The sequence below is a fragment of the Crotalus tigris genome, unplaced genomic scaffold (assembly GCF_016545835.1).
Source record: "Crotalus tigris isolate CLP2741 ecotype Arizona unplaced genomic scaffold, ASM1654583v1 scf7180000018862.1388955, whole genome shotgun sequence".
In the NCBI taxonomy this organism is placed as follows: domain Eukaryota; kingdom Metazoa; phylum Chordata; class Lepidosauria; order Squamata; family Viperidae; genus Crotalus; species Crotalus tigris.
The window spans coordinates 1,088,735-1,110,937 of NW_024097242.1; the positions used below are offsets into that span (position 1 = coordinate 1,088,735).

At 37.2% G+C, this 22,203-nt stretch overlaps 1 protein-coding gene across 4 annotated transcripts in view; it reads right to left on the reverse strand.

Moving 5' to 3' along the window:
• FOCAD (focadhesin) overlaps positions 1–22,203 on the reverse strand; it is a 150,702-nt gene that overhangs the window by 75,824 nt on the left and 52,675 nt on the right. For all 4 annotated transcript variants that reach the window (XM_039357061.1, XM_039357059.1, XM_039357060.1 and 1 more), the window contains 4 exons: positions 16,682–16,786; positions 13,666–13,767; positions 10,912–11,042; positions 9,244–9,370 (listed from right to left, as the gene is read on the reverse strand). In XM_039357061.1, the coding sequence (XP_039212995.1) occupies positions 9,244–9,370; positions 10,912–11,042; positions 13,666–13,767; positions 16,682–16,786 (465 nt within the window). The remainder of the gene's footprint in view (positions 1–9,243; positions 9,371–10,911; positions 11,043–13,665; positions 13,768–16,681; positions 16,787–22,203) is intronic.

A 22,203-nucleotide genomic window follows, 5' to 3' on the forward strand; every position in this document is an offset into this window, starting at 1 on the left:
TGAGTCACTTGCAGTCATAAACTGAATCAGATGCTTGTTAAGTGAATCCCTTCTTCTAAACTGGATCTTTTTTTCTGGAAACCGACAGAAAGCATCGCAAATCGCGGTCCTCTGATCATGGGATGTTGCAACCAGTTGAAAATGTGAGCCTGTTGCCAAGTGCCCAAGATGGGATCATGTGCCCTCTGCAAAAGAGGCAGTCATAACTTTGAGGACAGGTTGTAAGTATTTTTTTAATAAGTGTTTGAAAGGTTGTTTAATGATTGATCATAAGTCAAGGACTACTCACAATGGTAAAGAAAAAAGCTTCACAGAAAAAGAACTGCTAATCTTACCCTGAATTGTAAAGGGAAGGTTAATCTGGGTTGGTAACATTTAATGGTGGAAAAAGAATAAACTGGTAACAAGGCAGGATCTGCACATCTTGAAACTGATGATTTGGAGGAAGGATGATAATTAGTAGCCCTCCAGGTATTATTGAACTACAGCCCTCATCCACTGGTGATTTAGGCAGCACATTTATTTATATATACATATTTATTTATACTCACTATCCTAAGGAGCTTGTAGAAAAATGTAATCTATAAAAGCAGGAAACTGTGGTAAAACCAAATCAAATAAATAAAGCATGCTATCATAAACCAGCGACAGAAACAGAGACGCACTAAAGGATCAAAATCAGGTAGTAAGTATTACAACCTAAAAATGAGAGCAAAAAGCCAGGTCTTCTTTTATTACCAAGACATATCGAATTACATGCTATTTTATTTTTGAACAATACCATACAATTTTCTTAGCATTTTAAGTAGATAATGAGTAGATTAAATCTTCTTTTAATTGCTGTTCATCCAGTGTAATTGCTCTTCAAGCAATGTTATTTAATTGATAGTATTGATCTACCCAATACAAACTTTTTCCATGCCTTCTGAATGTGTTGAAGTATACTTCAGAAAATTCCCAACTACTCTAGGAAGTGATCTACTGACTAGAAATTACATGAGTTATAGTCTAATAGACTTACAAAGTGAAGGGCTAACAAAAATTATAGAAAACTGTGCCATATTCGACCATTTTATCAGCACTCTTAAAAGCACGTTTTTGTGTCTAGGGCTTTATAACATGGGTGTCCCTTATTTGGTTTTTATAGTAAATGTATACAAAAAGAAACTTTTTTATAATTCCTCTCTTCAATAGCACCAGTACAGTAATTATTGCCTCAAAGAAAACATTATGTCATTTTTAATACAGCAACATTATATGTGTACGTACACTGCCATCTCATAAAGTTAAACACAACATTCTGAGTTGAAGCCAATCAGAAATGCAGTATCTCAGCACCACGCAATTAAGATATCTTTGAAACATAATATAAAAATTCACGCTTAATTTAAAGCATATAATCATATACACTCTGGCTAGCTTTAGGGAAGCTTTTATCTATATTGAAAAACTTCTATAATAAAATTTATTTTAACACACTTGACTTCAAATTCAAATGTTTTACTGGGTCTTTCTGCGAAAACACGTTTTCCGGAATAATGAAACATAGCAGCAAAACTGAGAATCGGCTATTGTCAATGTTCTCATGTTACACAGAAACCAAAATTATCCTTTTTTTTCTCCCAAAGTATTTTTTTTTAAAAAAAAATGTAAACAAATGCAAAAGTAATAACAGCACTCCAGTAACAATCATCATTGTCCAGTAACAATCATCAAGTACGGTGCATTTCCTGGGGGAGCAGCCAGTTCTGTCTTGTGATAAACGGCTTGCAGTGAACTCTTTCTCTCGGTCATGAATCCCCAGGAAATGCCCAGTGTCTGGATAGTTATTGCTCAATTGTACATTGCTGTTATTTGAGAGCACAACACCCTCTAGGAGTCGCAGAAGATGAAAGCAGTTTTGTGCTTCAATATGGGGGCACCTATTAGTTCTGACACAACGGAGCAATAGCCGATCAGAAAGCATCTTTGTAACGCCAGGCAGCGTTCAAAGGCTGAGGGTGCAAACAGCCTTTGTAAGTTTGTTTTAAACTTTGTGCTTATTGTTCCTTCCTTTATTGTTGTTTTAGCATGAATGGGTCATTTCCATCTCTAAGACCTAACAAGGATTTAATGTCACAGATTTCAGGACTATTGACAGTGTCTTTTTTTATGCTTCTATGCAACAGAACACCCTGGTTTGATATACACTTTCAACCAGAAAATGCTTTAATTATCCTTGCCAAAGCTGAGAATGGTCACGAACAGAAGAATACATTGTTAGTGAAGCCATTTTTGCATATAGGAAAATAAAATTCAATACACCTTTCTGTTAGACCATAAAAAAATACAGTGGGCTTATATGAGCGCAGTACATTCGGAAGTTATTCTAACTTGCATGAAGATCTGAAATGTATTTTATACTATACTAACCCTCTTCTATGTGAGCATTATTCTGTATCACTTTGCAGAAAGTGGGGAGGAAAAATGAGGACCTGACAAACCTCAACCAAAACTGTGAATACTTTGAGAATCAAATTAGATGTGATGCCATTATTCCTAAAAGTGGCATTCATAATTGTATAAATGGCAAGGAGAGGGAAGAGGAGGAGGAGGAGGAGGAAGAAGAAAGAGAGCCAGGGAGGAAGGAAGAAGAGACAATCCAGACTGGAATCAACAGGTCTTGAAAAATAATGGTTCGGTGTAGTAAAAAAAATTCCCTTGAGCAACTAGAAATTGTTAATGTGTTTTGATTAATTATACTGTGGATATTGTCTTCTGTTTTTACTCCAACTGAAGGAGGGGGGAATTGCACTTTGCTCAGTGTACGTTCTGATGAAAACAACCTATAAGCCCTGTAAAACAAACCAAGTTCCCTTGTACAATATTTTCTTGACCCTTGGTATTTAAGTGTTGTGATGATCTACCAGTTTGCCACAATGTACAAATACTAATGCGTGACTGGGGTAATTTTTCCCCTGAGGCTTGGCATGATCATATACAGCTAGTCCTCGAATAACAACTGTAATGGAGCCTGCCCAAGTCGTGATGGTTGTAAAACAAGCTGGACATGTGACAGTTTTTAAGCAAACCAATGATTTGTCATGGGCACAGTTTAGCCAAAAACCAGAAGTGCCAGTGTTCAGCAAAACTGTCATAAAATACTGTCATGTGATCCTGTGACAAGAGTGAAAGCGGCCAATGTTGCTGAGTAATCGAGGTTTGGTAATGGCACTGGGGGGAGGGGTTTGTTGGAACTTGGATTGTGGGTTGTAACAAGTCCCAAGATAGGTCTGTCATAACTTTGGACTGTTACTAAGCAACCGGCTTTAAGTCAAGGAGCACACATACGACTGCTGTACAGCTGTGCACCAAATGAAATCTCAGCATGGCTTACTTATTGTGCTCACTTACATTAGAAAGTGCCGAGGACTTATCTAAAATTCAGTTCCTGCCTATGAACCTGCTTGATGTGTTTGGACCTTGGATTTCATCTCCCCTTGTCCCTTGTTTCTCCCTTGAATCTGTCCCTTGACTGACAGTTTACCAACTCAGATTTTTAGCCTTGCTTGTTGGACCACAAGGACTTTCTTTCCTCAGAGCAAATCTGACTCCCCCCCCCCCTTGACTTTGCTTGTTGGGACTCGGCTGGGAAGGTTACAAATGATGATCAGATGACCCCAAGCAATGCAACTGTCAAAAATACACTCCAATTGCCAAACGCTTGAATTTTGATATGACCAAGGGGATGGTGCAATGGTTGTAAGTGTGAAAACTAGTCATAAATCACTTTTTTCATTGCCGTTGTAGCTTTGAAGGGGCACTAAATGAGTGGTTGTAAATCAAGGACAACCTGTACTAGATTTTAAGGAACAGCTAATAACAAATTGATAATTAGTCATTTATTACTTAGAAGGCAGCCATGCTACCCATAAAAGGATACCACTAATAACAAGTGTAGGAAGTTGGTTTATTATCCAACAGATGTAAGAGGCATTTTGAAGGATCATATAAGGTTATGTCAATTGGTACCAAGAGCCTGAGTTCTTAAAATCATTTTAAAAGTTTTAATTCCTATAATTCTCTTTCCTACTCAAATTCAAGACTATTTGATACCTGATATTTTAAAAAGATCACCTCAGATGGGGACTGCAGCCAAGAAATTAAAAGACGCTTGCTCCTGGGGAGGAAAGCTATGGCAAATCTAGACAGCATACTAAAAAGCAGAGACATCACCCTGCCAACAAAAGTGCGTATAGTCCAGGCCATGGTTTTCCCAGTTGCAATGTATGGCTGTGAAAGTGGACCATAAGAAAGGCTGAGCGCAAAAGAATTGAGGCCTTTGAACTATGGTGCTGGAGAAGACTCCTGCGAGTCCCTTGGACTGCAAGGCGTTCAAACCGGTCAGTCCTAGAAGAGATCAACCCCGACTGCTCTTTAGAAGGCCAGATCCTGAAGTTGAAACTCAAGTACTTTGGCCACCTAATGAGAAGGAAGGACTCACTGGAGAAGGGCCTAATGCTGGGAAAGATTGAGGGCAATAGAAGAAGGGGACGACAGAGAATGAGATGGCTGGATGGAGTCACTGAAGCAGTAGGTGTGAATTTGAATGGACTCCAGAAGATGGTAGAGGACAGGAAGACCTGGAGGAACGTTGTCCATGGGGTCGCGATGGGTCGGACACGACTTCGCAATTAACAACACAACAACAACATTTTAAAAAGTGAATTATAACAACATTACTAAGTTGTCTGTATCAGCTTTTGTTGTGATAATGTATACTCTTTCTCAAAATATTCAGAATCATTGGTGCTCCTGAATAATATGAAGATAAAGTTGCCCCTTTGCCTTTTTTAAAATGACACTTCTGTGTTTCACTATGTTTACCTTTGTTTAACAGGAAGCATATGGAATAAACCTCATAAGAGTATTCCTTAGTCTCCAAGAAAAAGATTTTTCAACCCAAAGAAACTCAGCTTCTGGAAAATATATTTCTTCAGGTATTAATCGCAAAGTTATTTTAAGAATGGCCAAGAAACAATTTTTGTCTTGTTAAATTCATTTAATTTGTCATCATATAGTTTCCATTTTATTATTCTGTTCTGTCAGGTCTCCCTTCATTTTTACCTTATTCTATGTCTTCTCTCTGGTCAAAGCCTGATAAATGTAAGATCAAGGAATAAACCACACAAAATTGCTTCCAGGGAAGAAAAGATTATAAACACAGACTCACCACACCAACTTAGCTTTTTCATTTCTGAATCTTGGCCTCCATGATAATAGCTCCCACATGAAATCTATTATAGACCAGGACATAAGGCGCATAGAAAATATGCCAGAATTATGCTGGCAAAAAAAAAAATGGATTTGCAAAGACTTAACAAATTTGGTCTGGCAAGGACTACTTTGTATGTTTTCCAGGTATGACATGGAAAGCAAAGAATACTGCAAGAATCATTAACAAATATATTATTTGAATGCCCCCCGAAAGTAGCTGTCTTCAATACTCAGGAGTAATATGAATGATTCATGAACAGTGTTTTGCATTTCATATAAGTTATTGTATTTTAGTACAGGACAATCATTGCAGTTAAAAAAGCATTTAAAAGTTGCAGGTTATTCTGTGAGATTCAGATTCAAGATTGACTTCCAGTACTGATTGTTATGGTGTTCTTCTTTAAAGACATTCTTAAAATGGTAGAATCACAGAACCACAGAACTGGGGGGGGGGGGAAACAACTCTAACAGAAGCTTTTTAGTGGGAACATAGTCACTGATGGGAGGCTCACCACCTTTCTGGGTAATTGGCCTTTACCATTATTTTCCTCCATTCAGTTGGAATTTTCGTTCTCAAATTTCAAACTATTATTCTTTCATCAGCTATTTTGAGATAATAGAGAACAGTCTTGATCTTTTCTATGATATCCTTTCAAGAATTAGAAATGTACTCAAGACTCATGCCCAGTGGGTTTAATTTTTTTTCATAGGATTCCATTTCTAGTTCCTTGATCATTTTTCACTACCTTTCTCTAAACTTTAATGTCACTCACAGAGCAGAGGTGTAATGTGAACTGATCTAGGTGCGCATGTAACTGCCTCCACCACTGAATTTTGTACCAGCTGAAGCTTCCAGATGCTCTTCGAAGGCAGCAATATGTACGGCATGTTCCCCATCCTGTATCCGTGCATTTGATTTCTTTTTCTTAAGTATATCTGTTAAACCTCATTTTGTTATTTTTAGCTATGTATATATTCTATTGTCATGCCATCTGACTCACATTTAACTTATTTGCTAACAAAATCACCATGAGGTGTTTTGTAAAAAAGCTGCATTGATATTAAGGTATATTAAATCCACAGTATTGTCATAACCTACTAAAGAAGTTGCCCAAAAGAAATAATGATATGATATTATTGTCTGGCAAGACCAAGTAAGTCTTGATAAAAGCATGCTAACTTCTGCTAAATACTACATGGTATTCAAGATTGATAACTCTGGAATCTTCCCAGCTATCAATGCCAGACTTCCTGATTTGTAATTCCCTAGATAAGTGGTGCCAAACTGCCGGCCCATAGGCCGGTTGCATCATGCGGAGACCACGCCCACCCCAGCTTCAGCAATGTGAAAAAAGTCACGATACGTCACAACACATCACGTGGCGTGATGAGTTTGACACCCATGCCTTAGATCCCTTTTGAAGATATGAGCATTTTGCTTTCTACAATTATCTAGTACATCATCTATTCTCTAATGATTATTAAGGATAAGAGACTGAAGTTCAGACAAACTGAAGCCCGCACATGCGTCAAATCATTTTTTTGCCTCTTAATCCAAAGTACAACACATATCTCCTATATCTGTCTCTTTGCTTTCACTAAAAGACTTATTTATTTATTCATTCATTCAGTTATTCAATTTGTAACGTGAAACATCTCAACACGTGACTTGGGTGGGTTTTAGGCTTTCACATTAGTTTCTATTGTTAGTCATATTTTTCCCAATAAAATTATTTGCAATTGTGTTTTTAGTATTTCTTTTTAAAATTCTGAGTTCCGTTTCCAATTAGCTTCTCCAGGCAGTGAATCCTGTTTATCATTGCTCTGGGTTTAATAAAATATGCTTTCTTGAATTCCAAGATATTTATTCAATGCATCAGCTTTCCCTCAATAGATGCTTTCCCTCAAAATGAGTGTGATTTTGCGTGACTACGGGGACACATCCATGCAGCTTTCTTGGAAATAGTACATAAGTAGTTTGCCATTCTTCAATTTGCCATTCTTCATTTTTCAACTTCCTAAAATATCTTACAGCCCTGTCATTTTCTAATTATCTCCTATAGAAGTACTAATTAGGTTTCTGACCCCAGATAAGTCAGCTTTAGTTTTTAGTTTCCCTAAAAAGAAAAAGAACTTCTCTTTTTGGTCTCTTTCCGCCAATGTTCCTGTTATTTCCACTTAAAGGTAAAAAAAGGAGTCCCTGCGGATTTTACCCCCCTAGTCATTGCCGACTTTAGGGAGCAGTGCTCATCTCCATTTCACGGCCATTGTGCCAGTGCTATCCGAATACATTTCCACAGTCATGTAGCCAGCACAAAGCACTGACACCTTCCCACGCAAGTGGTACCTATTTATCTACTCGGATTTATATGCTTTTGAATTGCCAGGTTGGCAGAAGCTGGGACAAGGACTGGAACTCACCCCATTGCGTGGCACTTGGGTCTCGAACCTGGGCTGCTGGCTTTCCAGCCAACAAGTCCAGCCTCTTAACCACTGAGTCATCATATCACCCATTTCTAAGCTAAGTCCAGAAGAAACATATATCCCACTCCCATCACCTGAGGGCCATCCTCACCAGCAGCACGGTAGTATTTTAATGACCAAAAGTTGTTTGTCACAGTTCAGCATCAACTGCAAAAATGTCTCCTCGAGCACTTGTGTTTCTCCATTAAATTCCTTCCCAAAAATTGAGTTCTATCTCTCTTATATCAGAGGTACCTCATGTAAAATTGTATTTACAAGCTGTTCTCCTGGTACTTCTACTACAAAGACTAGTAGGTGGTTTCAAAAGAAAAAGGGTTTTCTGATTATGATACACGTTTGCTACAGAAAGCTATCCTGAGGCAGTTAAACTGTCTTCTGCTTTGTAGTTTTTCTAACAGTTTTGTTATTTTCCATACTATATTTCCATTCCATATTTTAAAGCTTTCATAAAACTCATTTAAGTTCTTACATTTCAACTGTCAAAAATTGTGCGATTTTAGAGGATTAGTTAGTTAACTATACTATCTGCTACTGGAAACTTTAACATTCCATTTTCTTCTTTTATAGCTTATTATTGTACCTTAATGTTTCACTGATGATTCTAATTCTAAGCCATCTGCAAAAACTCACAAGATGTCATAAAAAAATAGAGGTATGCCTACATATGAAGTGGGAGGAGCTGCGTGGTGCTTTGAACTTGCTATTCCTAAATTGATTCAATAATTTAGGAAGTACAATGAAAATAAATGACTTCTACTACTGCAATGGATGTGAACTATTCAGTGCCTGCTCCACAGTCTTTGTATTACTTTTATACATTCTCCATTTGTGAGTTCTAGCCATAGAACTCTAGCTATAGAGCTATAATGATCAAGAGCAGGAACAGCCCCTAGCATCATGCTATTTCATTATTCCAAACTCCCCTGTATTTGTTTCTAACTATACCATCCACAGTATGAGATGCCACAGGATCCCAGATGCTATAGCAGCTTACATCCAAACATCTTCACTGCCGTATAACCAACGGTAACACAATCCTAAGGAATATTTTCCTCTTTCGCTTATATTCTCTTCTCTCCCACCTTTAGACAAAACTACCATTTGCTGCTGTTCTGCAAAACCAATTTAATATTACTAGCTAACAAAATAATTGAGGAAACCTAAATACTGTAATTAATATCACAGGTACTACAAATTCTACCCCTAATAGCATGGGAGAAAATAGGTCCTCAGACATCAATATAAAACCAGAATCAAAATAAATTCAAGGCACAATTTCAATTTATACATTAAGAACCACACTTTTCAGAGCCAGACAATTAATGACTGAAATATAATTTTACTACAACTCTCTAGTAACTTTCAGTTACTAGAAGATTAGTGAATGAGGAAAATAGAATCTTATTTAACACGAATGAAATATGGGATTTTTTTCCAAGAACAACTACTAGAAGGAATGATGAACAAAACATGCAATACATAAAAGAGAAAAATAAACTGTACCTCAGCTTGACAAAGTGCATGAAGTCCTTGTAAGACTAAGGCAGCAGGCGTGGCTTGGTCGGCTTTTGTGCATTCATTCAGTACCTGAGAAATTGCAGCCAGCATATCTGCCCCATGTTGGTAAGGCCTAACAAAATACAAAAGTTTTCATGTAATTATAAAAAAATGAACATAATTGCATGGTTATCTCAAGATCCACAACTTTTGTACCAGTTTAAGGCACCAGGCTAGAAAGCAGGAGACCATGAGTTCAAATCCCGCCTTGGCCATGAAAGCCAGCTGGGTGATCTTGGGCCAGTCATTCTCTCTCAGCCCATCTCACTTCACAAGGTTGTTATTGTGGAGAAAATAGGAGAAGGAATATGTGTTGGATATGTTCACTACCTTGAGTTATTTGTAAAAATAATAAAGGCAGGATATAAATGCACATATACATACATACTCTGTCTCTGGAAAGGAATCTGTGGCCATCCACATATTATTAATCTATCATTCTGAGCACTGGCTCTTATGGATGGGGCAGATGGAACCTGAAATTCAAGTACAGCTGGAAGGGCATAATTCACCATCTCTACCATAAGAGAAAACATAAAAAATGTTTGGAGCCAGGAAAGCTATAATCTTCCATGACATTTTAAAATTCTTGGTTTATTCATCTTTATTATATTACTTTATTCTTTTGCATATTTTCTTGTGTACTGATGTAGTTTCTTTAGAGTATTTAATTTTTTAAAAATGAACATTAGTATAATATGTGAAGCTAACCACTTGTCCGTGGTTTCACATAAGCTTGACTCCTGAAACCATTACGGTATTAAGTTCAGTAATAGTAACATCACAACTTGTGGAAAAGGCATGAAATACATTGACTTCATTCTCAGACATGACAGATTCATTAAGGATCTAGCTAGATCTTAACCAATTTTTCAGACAAATACTGTATCTTGAAACATCTTGCATCAATTGAAAAAAATTAGGCCTAGGACAGTAGAATATGAATTGAAGGAGTCATGTGACAAAGCAGATGGGGGAAAGGGACTGGATTTATGATACTGCATTCCTTTAAAATACACAGCGGTCAAACCAAACTTTGGGGAAGTAAACTAAGTTTGGGGAAGCAAGGACACAAAATGATAATACTAAGTCTAGCCAATTCAAGGTTTTATACCACCTAGCTCTTAGACTGTTATGGTTTCCTTTCTAAGGTCATACTCCTTACTAAGATTATTATCAGTATAAGAGTACATTATTTGATTTTTTTTTCTTTTCCACAAAAGAAAAATACAAGTACACACAATAGCACTACAATCAGCATAATTGATAAGCATATATCAATTTAAAGAAAAAAAGGAAAAAAAAGTTGGGAGGACAGAATGAAAATTATGGTATAAATAGAACAACACCATAAGCTTTGACCATATTGCTCAAAACTCTTTTGCCTTGAACCTTTGCCCCCCCCCCAAAGTTAACACTCTAATAGTAACAAGCAATACATATCATCAAGCCAAGAAGAACATAAGCAAATTTAACAGTGTATGTGTTATGATACTGTGTCCTTGCTTCCCCAAGTTTTATTTTTATCTTTCCCAGTTTCAGTGTTATCATCTGTCTCTGACATTGCTGCAAGAACCTTTAGTTTGACTGTTATGTATGAAACCTAACATTTACCTTTGCTTGCATATATCTCTGATAGAAGCCGCTTTGGCAATCACCTTCTCCCACTGAGTATCTTTACTAACAGATAATGAAGCCATATCAGACATTGCCATGAATCTCTGCAGTTCTGGATAAACTCGATCCTAAATATATTTTGATAGGAAAAAGGGAAACAGAAGATGAGAAAGTGACAATTTATTGCCCTACTGTTATTAAATTAATCTATTTTTCAAACATCAAGAGTTTTACAAATTCATGTCCCCTCCTACAATGCATACTTTGATACAATTTTATGTCTGTTTGCAAATAATAACTGTACATACCAACTCAGTCTCTCTGTGTGTGTGTCAGAGAGAGAGGGGGGGGAGGGGAAAGAAAGAGAGATCCCCAAGCCATATGATATTTTGATAATCATACTATAGCTCTCAGATTTCATGCAATGATCTCGGGGTATTTGACAAAATTTGGGACAATTTTTAAAAACACAGGGAAAGGACATAAAGTAAGGCTTCTGAAAATTTTCCAACTTTTTTTTATCAGCAGCTACTATAGGAGGCCTCTGATTTTTCTTCCATTTAACAGAGTGAGAACATGTGTGTGTGTGTGTGTGTGTGTGTACTTCTGCTCTCATCCCATGTGTCTGCATGTATTTGTATGTACGGTTGTATTTGTACAAAGAGGCGCTGTGAAGTATTGAGCAAGCAAACTACTGCACACCTGCTCTGCTCTGAGCCACATGACCAAGACACGGCATTTAAAATGGAGAGTAGACAGAATTTTAACATACAGGTAGCCCTTGACTTACGACCACAATTGAGCCCAAAATTTCTGTTGTTAAGCAAGTTAAGCAAATTTTGCCCCATTTTACAACCTTTCTTATAACAATCATTCAGTGAATTGTGCAATCGTTAAGCAAACCTGGCTTCCCTCATTGACTTTAATTGTCAGAAAGCACTGGGAAGGTTATAAATGGTAATCACATGACATTGGGACAGTGCCACTGTCAAAAATATGTACCAGTTGCTGCAACGGTTGTAAGTGTGAAAAATAATTATAAGTCACCTTTTTCAATGCTGTTATAACTTTGAATGGTTACTAAATGATGGTTGTAAGTCGAGGACTACCTGTATGGCCACTGTTTTTCTCATCAAAAGAGAAAATGCTTCTGGAATTGTTTTCACTATGGTGTCCAGACAGATCCAAGGCATTTTGTAAAAATCTTTCTTTTGCCAGCTTCTTCCCAGCACCAAATCTTATTTTACCCCACAATACGTTCTGTTCAGTTTTTTTGAAGCTACCCACTGAAAGAGAGGATCTTAAGCCCCTTTACATCATTTTTTCCAACCCTCCAATTTGGATTAAAATGGATGTAAAAAAAGAGGGTGCATACCTGAAAAAATTACTGTACACAATATTTTGACTAATTTTCAGGTAAGAGTTTATATAATGGATGGATAACCTCCAGTTATATGTAGCCATCCAAAACTCCCAACATGTATATCAATTACTTAAATAAAAAGATATATATGTGTAGGTCTTTGGTTATTCGAGTTTTCTCCCACGTAAAATTGGAAGACACTTCCAATTTTACGTGGGAGAAAACCCGAATAACCAAAGACCTACATACAAACACCCGCAAAAACCTCAGAAAACACACACACACACACACACACATATATCACGAAGCTGAAAACACCAGACTGAAGATGACGAATGGGACTTTGTCGAAACGTCGCCAAGACACTTCCAATTTTACGCAGGAGAAAACCCGAATAACCAAAGACATATATATATATATATATATATATATATATATATATATATATATATAATATATATATATATATTTTTCTGAGGTTTTCGCGGGTATTTGTATATAGGTCTTTGGTTGTTCGGGTTTTCTCCCGCGTAAAATTGGAAGTGTCTTGGCAACGTTTCGACGAAGTCACATTCGTCATCTTCAGGCTGGTGTTTTTAGCTTCTTGCTTTGAGCAGCAATGTGTGGTTTAGCTGTTTCTTCCTTTTAACTGCCAGTGAGGGTATGAACTGATTGGATGGGAGCTTGGCTGTGTTCTGATTGGGTGGAGGTGTGTTCTGAATGGTTAGGGGCTTGGCTGTGCTCTGATTGGCTGGGGGAGTGTTCTGTTTGGTTGTGCTCAGGTTAGTCTGAGTTGCAGAGGGGTTTAAGATTTTGGGGTTAGGGAGTCGTTTGTCAATAAGGGCAGGTTTCCAAATGGCTGGTAGGCGGGAGGTATCATCTCGAGATGATACCTCCCGCCTACCAGCCATTTGGAAACCTGCCCTTATTGACAAACGACTCCCTAACCCCAAAATCTTAAACCCCTCTGCAACTCACACTAACCTGAGCACAACCAAACAGAACACTCCCCCAGCCAATCAGAGCACAGCCAAGCCCCTAACCATTCAGAACACACCTCCACCCAATCAGAACACAGCCAAGCTCCCACCCAATCAGTTCATACCCCCACTGGCAGTTAAAAGGAAGAAACAGCTAAAACCACACATTGCTGCTCAAAGCAAGAAGCTAAAAACACCAGCCTGAAGATGACGAATGTGACTTCGTCGAAACGTTGCCAAGACACTTCCAATTTTACGCGGGAGAAAACCCGAACAACCAAAGACATATATATATATATATATATATATATATATATATATATATGTATGTGTGTGTGTGTGTGTGTGTGTGTGTGTGTGTGTGTGTGTGTGTGTGTGTCTGAAAATTAACAGTTTGCAAAGCTTTACCTGTTTCTCCCATAAACATGTCATCAGACGTAACGTAACAGCTTGAAGCTTTGGCGTGTTTCCTAATACCTGCAGCACACGTAAAATCTGTGCAACACAGACCTAGAAAATATTTTTTTGTAAATGCAATTTCTTGTATATTCATTTATCATGTAAAATAAATCCAGAGAGATTAATTTTGTACCATCTCCAGATGCACTAATGTGCTCTCCTTGTTTAAGACAACAATGAGAAAGTAATTTTTAATTTGACTGATTGCACAATTTAGCATTACAAGTAGACAAAAGAGAAAGCTTTTTTACAAAAGAGTTGTAAAAATTGGGTGTAAACAGGATAGGGTGAGGCATAGCTAACAATCCCACATTGGCTTTATTTATAATCTATAATCTGCACTTTCATTACAGGATAAGAGTAGACATGATGTTTATAGTTCAAGTAAATTAATATACTTGATATGGGATAAACTGTGAAACTTTACATATAATATTTTTAGAAATTTATGCAAATGAACCATTAAAAAGTTATTCTGCTGAATATATACACTGATGCATTCTTAATTTAAGAATGAAATGTGACTTCAGTGAACTATATTCATTATACACACTGGGATTAGATTATATCGCTCAGAGAGGTGAACTGAAAGTATGAATTGTTAAATAAGATGTTACTTATTACTGCTATATATAACCTTTCTTCCAAGGAACTCAATGCAACACATATAATGTACTCTCTTCCATTTTTTCCTCATTTGTAAAGTAAGTTGTGCTGAGAGACAGAGACTAATTCTATCACTTATGCAGAGACTGGAACTTTTATCTCCCTAGTCTTAGTTTAATACCTCTACTATTTTATCAAACTGGCTCTCAAGACAGCTATAATCAACTATATCAAATATTACTTATTTAAATAATATTTTTTTTCTGTCCATATTTAGTATTTCGAATGAGCGTACAGTTGTTATTTGAACATATTCATTTGATGTATTTATTTGGTTTTTGCCTTTTATTATTAAAGATACTTAATTATAACTAAGTTGAACCTGCCAATTTAATCAATAGCTGCGTTGTTGTCAGGCACAAGAAATCAGGAACCAAGGCTATTCAAATCAATACAAGTTTATTCCATGCTAGCTCTCTACTAATGGTCAAAGCAAATTTCTGGTAAATAAAAGTCAATGGAATTCAAGGTGAGCTTAGATCTCTTGTGGGCATGAAGGGACTTGAAAGTGATGATGGGTTTGACCCTTCCTTCGGGCTCAGCCTGGTCAGTATTTTCATAAATTAAAAGGTGAATATCCTATTTCTATTTTCTTCCCCCCTTCACTGGTTCCTGTGTATAACTGTTTTAAAATCCATGTAAAAAGCACATTTTCTTCACCTTCTTTCGTGCCATTAGAATAATATTTGATACCTTTATATACCTTTAGGTCACCATAAACCCGGAGAGCAAAATGGACATCACCAATCAATTTGGAGTGAATGGGTATGGGGTTAGAATGGCAATGACTTTTCTAGTCTACCCTATCAATTTGTCCTAGGAAAATACATGGGAAAATTCCATTGGAGGAAAATTCCTCTTAGGGTTAGGTCACCATGAACTGGGACAGCAAAATGGACAGTGCCAACAGTTTTGAAGCGCTTGGGTATCGTTAGGAGGGCGGTTACTTTTCTATTTTATCCAATCCATATTTCCTGGAAAAATACATGAGAAAATCCCATTAAAGGAAAATTCCATTTAGGTTTACAGTTAGGTCACCATGAACTCGGAGAGCAAAATGGAAAGTGCCAATGGACTCAGAGTGTTTGGGTATTGTTAGAAGGCAGTTACTTTTCTAATCTACCCAATCTATCTTTCCTTAAAAAATACATGAGAAAATCCCATTGGAGGAAAATTCCATTTAAAATTAGGGTTAGGTCACCATGAACTCAGAGAGCAAAATGGACACCTCCAACAAACGCGGAGTGCTTGGGCATGGTTAGGAGGACACTGACTTTTCTAACCTGCCCTATCAATTTGTCCTGATAAAATATATACCGTATATGCCGGCGAACAAGGCGACCTGGTGTATAAGACGACCCCCCCGTCTTTATCGCCGAGCCGCATTCCTAGAACGTTGTCTTATACCCCGGAAACTACCAGTATTTCCGGCGTATAAGACGACTCGGCGTATAAGACGACCCCCGTCTTTGGCGCTGATTTTAGCGCTCGCAGAAGTCGCCTTATACACCAGCATATACGGTAGGAAAATCCAATTGGAGGAAAATTCCACTTAAGGTTAAGGTTAGGTCACCATAAACTTAAGAGAGCAAAATGGATATCGCCAACCAATTCGGAGTGCTTGGGTATGGTTAGGATGGCAATGACTTTGCTACTCTACCCTATCAATTTGTCCTGGAAAAATACATGGGAAAATCCCACTGGAGAAAAATTCCACGTAGGGTTAGGGTTAGGTCACCATGAACTCAGAGAGCAAAATGGGCACCTCCAACAAAGTCGGAGTGCTTGGGTATGGTTAGGAGGGCACTGACTTTTTTAGCCTGCCCTTTCAATGTTTCCTGGAAAAATACATGAGAAAATCCCATTGGAGGAAAATTCTACTTAGGGTTAGGGTTAGGTCACCATGAACTCAGAGAGCAAAATGGACATCACCAACCAACTCGGAGTGCTTGGGTATGGTTAGGAGGGCATTACTTAAAAGGAATCACTCACAATATATATTCCCATAATTGTCTTGAGCCATGTAACTGCACATTCCAAGGATTACTATGGCAGCATAGAAATAAACCAGGAAAAACCCTCCTAGGCCAACAATCAAAGACAATTATAGTTAGCACTTTTAATTTGTACAACCAGAACTGTGTATAAGTTTCAGGCACAGCAATTTGGGTCCCATTGTTAAAGCTTTCAACATTATTACCACAACTAACAAAGAGCCTATGGGAACATAATCATCGCACTGAAATTAATTGCACCTCATATAAATAATAGGAGACATAAGTTATATTTTTATACTGACCTTATGAACTCCCAAAGCAGGTAAAGCATACAAGATGTCTCGGCAGAGTGTGGCCTCCAATGGTCTTCCCAATTTAAACATCAAAACTGGAATCAGATTTGGCACCTATATATAAAAGCAACCACCCTAAAATTAGCACATTGTATTACTAATTATTATAATACTAATACAGATAAATAGAAGCTTTTCTTTTGTGCTAACTTTCCCTAGTTTCAGAACAGAATCAGGTTTGAGACAAACAACAAAAGGAAATAAAAAAACTATTGTGAAATTTTGCACTTTATATCACAAAATAAATAATGGACTGTTTACAAATGAATTTTGACAATGAAGCAAAAGCAATAAGGATAGGATGTAGAAAGTATCTGTACATTATGACAATTTATATTTTAAAATGTGAAAATATATAACAGGCCTCAGTTTCACACATTCCTCCTTTAGTCTGCCTTCCAATATATCTGGGAGTAGAATCTGGAGGTTGTACACGTCTATTTTTGCAAAATACAACCGTCTCTGTTAGCTACAAGATTTATAATATCTAAGACTTCTGGTTTGCCATTGTGGCCGCCGCGGACGCTGGAAGGCAAGCTCCGTTTTCCACGTTCAATTTTGTTCCGCTGGGGGATCCTGGAAAGAGTCAAAAGTCACTCTGTAGGGGCAACGAGCTAAGGGATCCATGCTTGATCTGGGGCAGCCCTCCAAACCGGCGGAGGAAAGACCAGGCATAGCGATATGGCTCGTCACTAGGCTGCAGACAGCCAACATCATACTTACCACCAGGCACTTCTAAAGCAACGCAGATGAAACTGGGTGAGATCCAATCTTCTCTCTAAGATCCTAAGTATTTTTCTTCCTGTAAAAGCTGCCCAAAGTATCTTTCCCCCTGTGAGGAGAGAGGGAAGGGAAATTCTATCCCACCCTCTAAGAATAGTGGGACTGACTACCCAGGGGAGTTAAAGCACTAAAAGAATAACTTTAATTTAATTGGATTTATACGTTTCTGAAACTTAGGGACCAAAAGTTTTCTTATTTTCACTGAAGACTTTTGTTTTTATCTATAAAAAAGAAATAAAATTGGAAAAAGGACTATAAAAATTTTGGACTTAAAAAACCTTAAGCGGCATCGGTAACATCTTGTGGTGAAGCTTGATATTACAACTTGTTATTGCCTAAAGGAGACTTGGCTTGTAGCCCAGACTACAGATAACACTCTTTTAACTTTGATAAACATCATCTGTGAGAAGTTCAGCTGTAAAGAGAACTTCTGGGTGGCATGGCTGGCCTCCTTGAACTATGAATGTAAACCTTCATTGATTTTTAGAGCTGTATGTGGGGAATTGCCTTCCTACTTTATCTGAGGAATATTGGTCATTACTGCAGATGATGAAATACATTACATTATAAAATTGTACTTGACAAAGACTTTTACTATAAAGACTGCCTACAAACATATGAAATAGAGGTCCCATGCCCAGCTATAAAATTATTTTCATCTGATTTCAAAGTCCTCAACTTAATGCACCATTAAGAGAAGATGGATGAAGACCAGGAAAAGATTCTTTCTGCATTAAAAGCAATACATGAAACATCCTTTCAGCTTGTGAAAAAATAAGATGTTACAGAAAAGAAAAAGATATCAGCTTAGATATACAAACTCAAATTCCAACGACAACTAAAGAAGTAACAATGCAGAAGGTAACAGAAGAAGTAGAACAATCAAATACTAAGTCAGAGGACTCAATTGATCAACAAATATAGTCAATGGAATATCCAGAAAAGGGACTGACAACACTGAAAATGGAAAAGACTTTCTATATAAATCAGAAGAAATTTGAGAAGGAGGAAGAAGAACAGACTGAATGGAAGATAAACATACCAGGACAATTATGGGGATTTGGAATAATAGGGAGACAATTTAAGGAATATTAACGGGCTAGCCCTTCCCAAAAAATGGCAACTAAATGGTCTCTCTTATTCCAAACAATATATATAATAATAGAGGGGGATCTATTTGATGATTTAAAAGTGTTGACATGGAAGGCTAGCTGACAAAGAAAGAAAGCCAGAATAAGACTGAAGAAAATTGGGGTTTTGATTTATCACAAGGGATTATATTACTAATTAGAGCAGTGGTTCTCAACCTTTCTAATGCCGCAACCCCATAATACAGTTCCCCATGTTGTGGTGACCCCCAACCACTTATACATCATCGGTGCCAGCGGTGTGGCCAAAGAAAAGGGGGGGAAAATGGCGGACAGCCTTGTTTGGCGACCCCCGTGAAATGGTCGTTCGACCCCAAATGGGGTCCCGACCCACAGGTTGAGAACCACTGAATTAGAGGGTCAAAGGGAGAAGTTGAGATAAGGAAAATTTTGGTCATTAAAATTAAAACATTTGGAAATTAGTTGAAAATAAGGATGCTATTTATTTAATACTTAAAAATTAGACTCAAAAGAAAAAAAATATGAATATGTTTGATTAATTGGTTAACTCAGACAATATAGATAATGGGCTTTGATTTATTAAAGGGGATACTGTATTATCAAGTAGATGATGTAAGATGGGGGAAATAGATAACTTTTAGGAAATAGAACAAGATTAGACCCAAACAGATAAGATGTGTATTTTGAACATTAGATTCTGTTATGAATTGATATAAAGGAAACTTTGGTTACATAAAACCTGGAAATTATAAATATCAAATGTTAAATTTGAATATTGATGAGAAACTAAAAATTGGGACAAACCAAATAACAGGACATTGATTGACTGTAAAGATTGAATATAAAAGTAATTATGTATAAGCTAAAAGTTTATTGATAAATGTAATAATGATGTTTTTATTTAGTTGATATAATAAGAACTGTTATCAGCTTAAATATGAGATAGTAGATATTTAGGGAAAAAGAGAGGAAATATTTGAAGTTGTAGTTTGAGATTTGTACTAAAGATTTTTGTATGTTACTGAACTATTGATTAACCCAGCCACCAAGTTGCTTTTTAAATACCTAAATGTAAAATAGAAAATTAATAAAAATATTATTAAAAAAAAGATTTATAATATGTATGATTACTTCTAAAAGGCTTGGTTGTTCAAAACTTACCAGAATTAATGTTAAACATTTAACATTTGCTAATCTGGATAACAAAACTACCCTTAAAGGGAAATGTTCAAAATGTTTTCCTATAGGAAGGAAGGAATAAGCTAAATATTTAGGATGGTTCATTTGTTGCCTTAATAAACTATCATAGTTCCCATGAGCATAAATACCCTCCAGCAGTTCAATAACAGCACTCCTCAACTATTTCCGCTTTTATGAATTGGATTATATTAATTAAAAGGGATGTGCAGTGGTGCTTCAGATTGAAAGGGAAAAGGTGCCTTGGCATACGAGCTGGTGTCTATTAGTACCTGCTGGGAATTCCTTAAACCAATTAAATCTTTACCCAGGATCATACTGTAGTTGAAGACAATCATTCAATTCTATGGAAAAAATGCTTCTACATTAAGAAACTGATTACTGTATTAAAGTCTCTCAGACAGGAATTTATGCAACAGTCTATAAATCTTTCAGTTCCATTAATTTTTTTAAAATTAGCCTTTTCCCATTTATAATTTTTCTGCATATACCAAGCTTGAAATACAGTATTCACTTTGTTGATATGGCTCAGTATTCACTTTTTTTTTACAATGTAATTGTTTCTAGTATACATCTCTGAACATGCTACAGAAAGCATGACATGCACAACAAACATCTGGCATGGGGACTGGAGGCTAAAACATATAATGAACGGTTGCTGGAATTGGGTATGTCTAGTCTAATGAAGAGAAGGACAAGGGGAGACATGATAGCAGTGTTCCAATATCTCAGGAGCTGCCACAAAGAAGGAGTCAAACTATTCTCCAAAGCACCTGAAGGCAGGACGAGAAGTAACGGATGGAAACTAACCAAAGAGAGAAGCAACCTAGAACTAAGGAGAAATTTCCTGCCTCCAGAGGCAGTGAATGCTCCAACACTGGACATTTTTAAGAAGAGACTGGACAGCCATTTTTCTGAAATGGTATAGGGTTTCCTGCCTGAACAGGGGGTTGGACTAGATCAGGGCTTTTCAACCAGTGGTACGGGTACCACCTGTGGTACATTGGCACCTGACAGGTGGTACGCGACCATCCTAGAAAAGTAGCGAGGGAGGGGAATGAGAGCGCTGCCAGGCAGGCAGGCAGGTGTCTTGCTCGGCTGTGCCTTGGGAGGCACTTTTTTCAGTGCCATTGTAACTTTGAACAGTCACTAAGCGAACTGTTGTAAGTCAAGGACTACCTGTACTTTATCACTTTTTTCCTTTTTTTTTTTTGGTCATCAAGTTTTTGACACCTTGCTAGGCGACTGGTGGTACTCGGATGTTGCCATATCCTAAAAGAGGTACAATGGGTGAAAAGGTTGAAAAGCCCTGGACTAGATGACCTCCAAGGTCCCTTCCAACTTTTTTATTATTATTATTATCGATCATCGCACAGTCAGCCAGATGTTCAGACTGGATTTGGCATTTTGTCTACCTATCGAGTCCTTACCCAGGACCTGGGATAGGCAGATGTGGATGTTTGATGGTATTACAGATATCGTCGCAGGATGGAAGCAGTTCCTAATAAGGCCGCCTTTTGCAATTGACTAATAGCGAATTTGTCAATGCCAATGGTGTTCAAGTGGTGCTCCAGTTGTTTTGGGATTGCACCCAAGGAGCCTATGACTATTGGTACTACCCTTGCTTGCTTTTGCCACAGTCTTTCTATTTCTATTTGTAGGTCTTTGTATTTTGTTATCTTCTCCAGTTCTTTCTCTTCTATTCTGCTATCTCCAGGCACTGCCACATCCACTATCCAGACTTTTTTGTCTTTCTTATCGACAATTGTTAAGTCTGGGGTGTTATGTTGCAGGTGCTTGTCTGTTTGAATTCTGAAGTCCCAGAGCAGTTTAATTTTATCATTTTCTATGACTTTCTCTATTTTATGATCCCACCAGTTTTTGCTTACAGGCAAATGATATTTTTTGCAGATCTTCCAATGCACCATTGTTGCTACTTTAATTTATTATTATTATTATTATTATTATTATTATTATTATTATTATTATTATTTTCAACCTCTTCAATAATAATGCCACTTCAGGACTAGGAGAAGAAATGGGAAGGTGGGGAAGAGAGGAAGGGGGGGAGGGTTGGGAGGGAGGACTCCCCAACACTGTAGTTTGCTCTTCATATATATTGTGTGGGAAGGGTTTTTTTTTTCACTCTTTACCTCTGGCCAATTTGGACCATTTTTGAAATTTGTTTCCTTGGGTTCTCCAACCATACCAAATTTAACCCCATTTTGTTCAATTTTTGAAAAGTTATCCTGCACGCCATTAAGTTGTAAAGAATCAAATGTGGCAACATCAACATATCTAATTTGTATAGAATTCAAAATATACAGTATTTGGTTGATTCTGAACCAATTTTTGAATTGAAAATGCTCAGTACTAACAGAT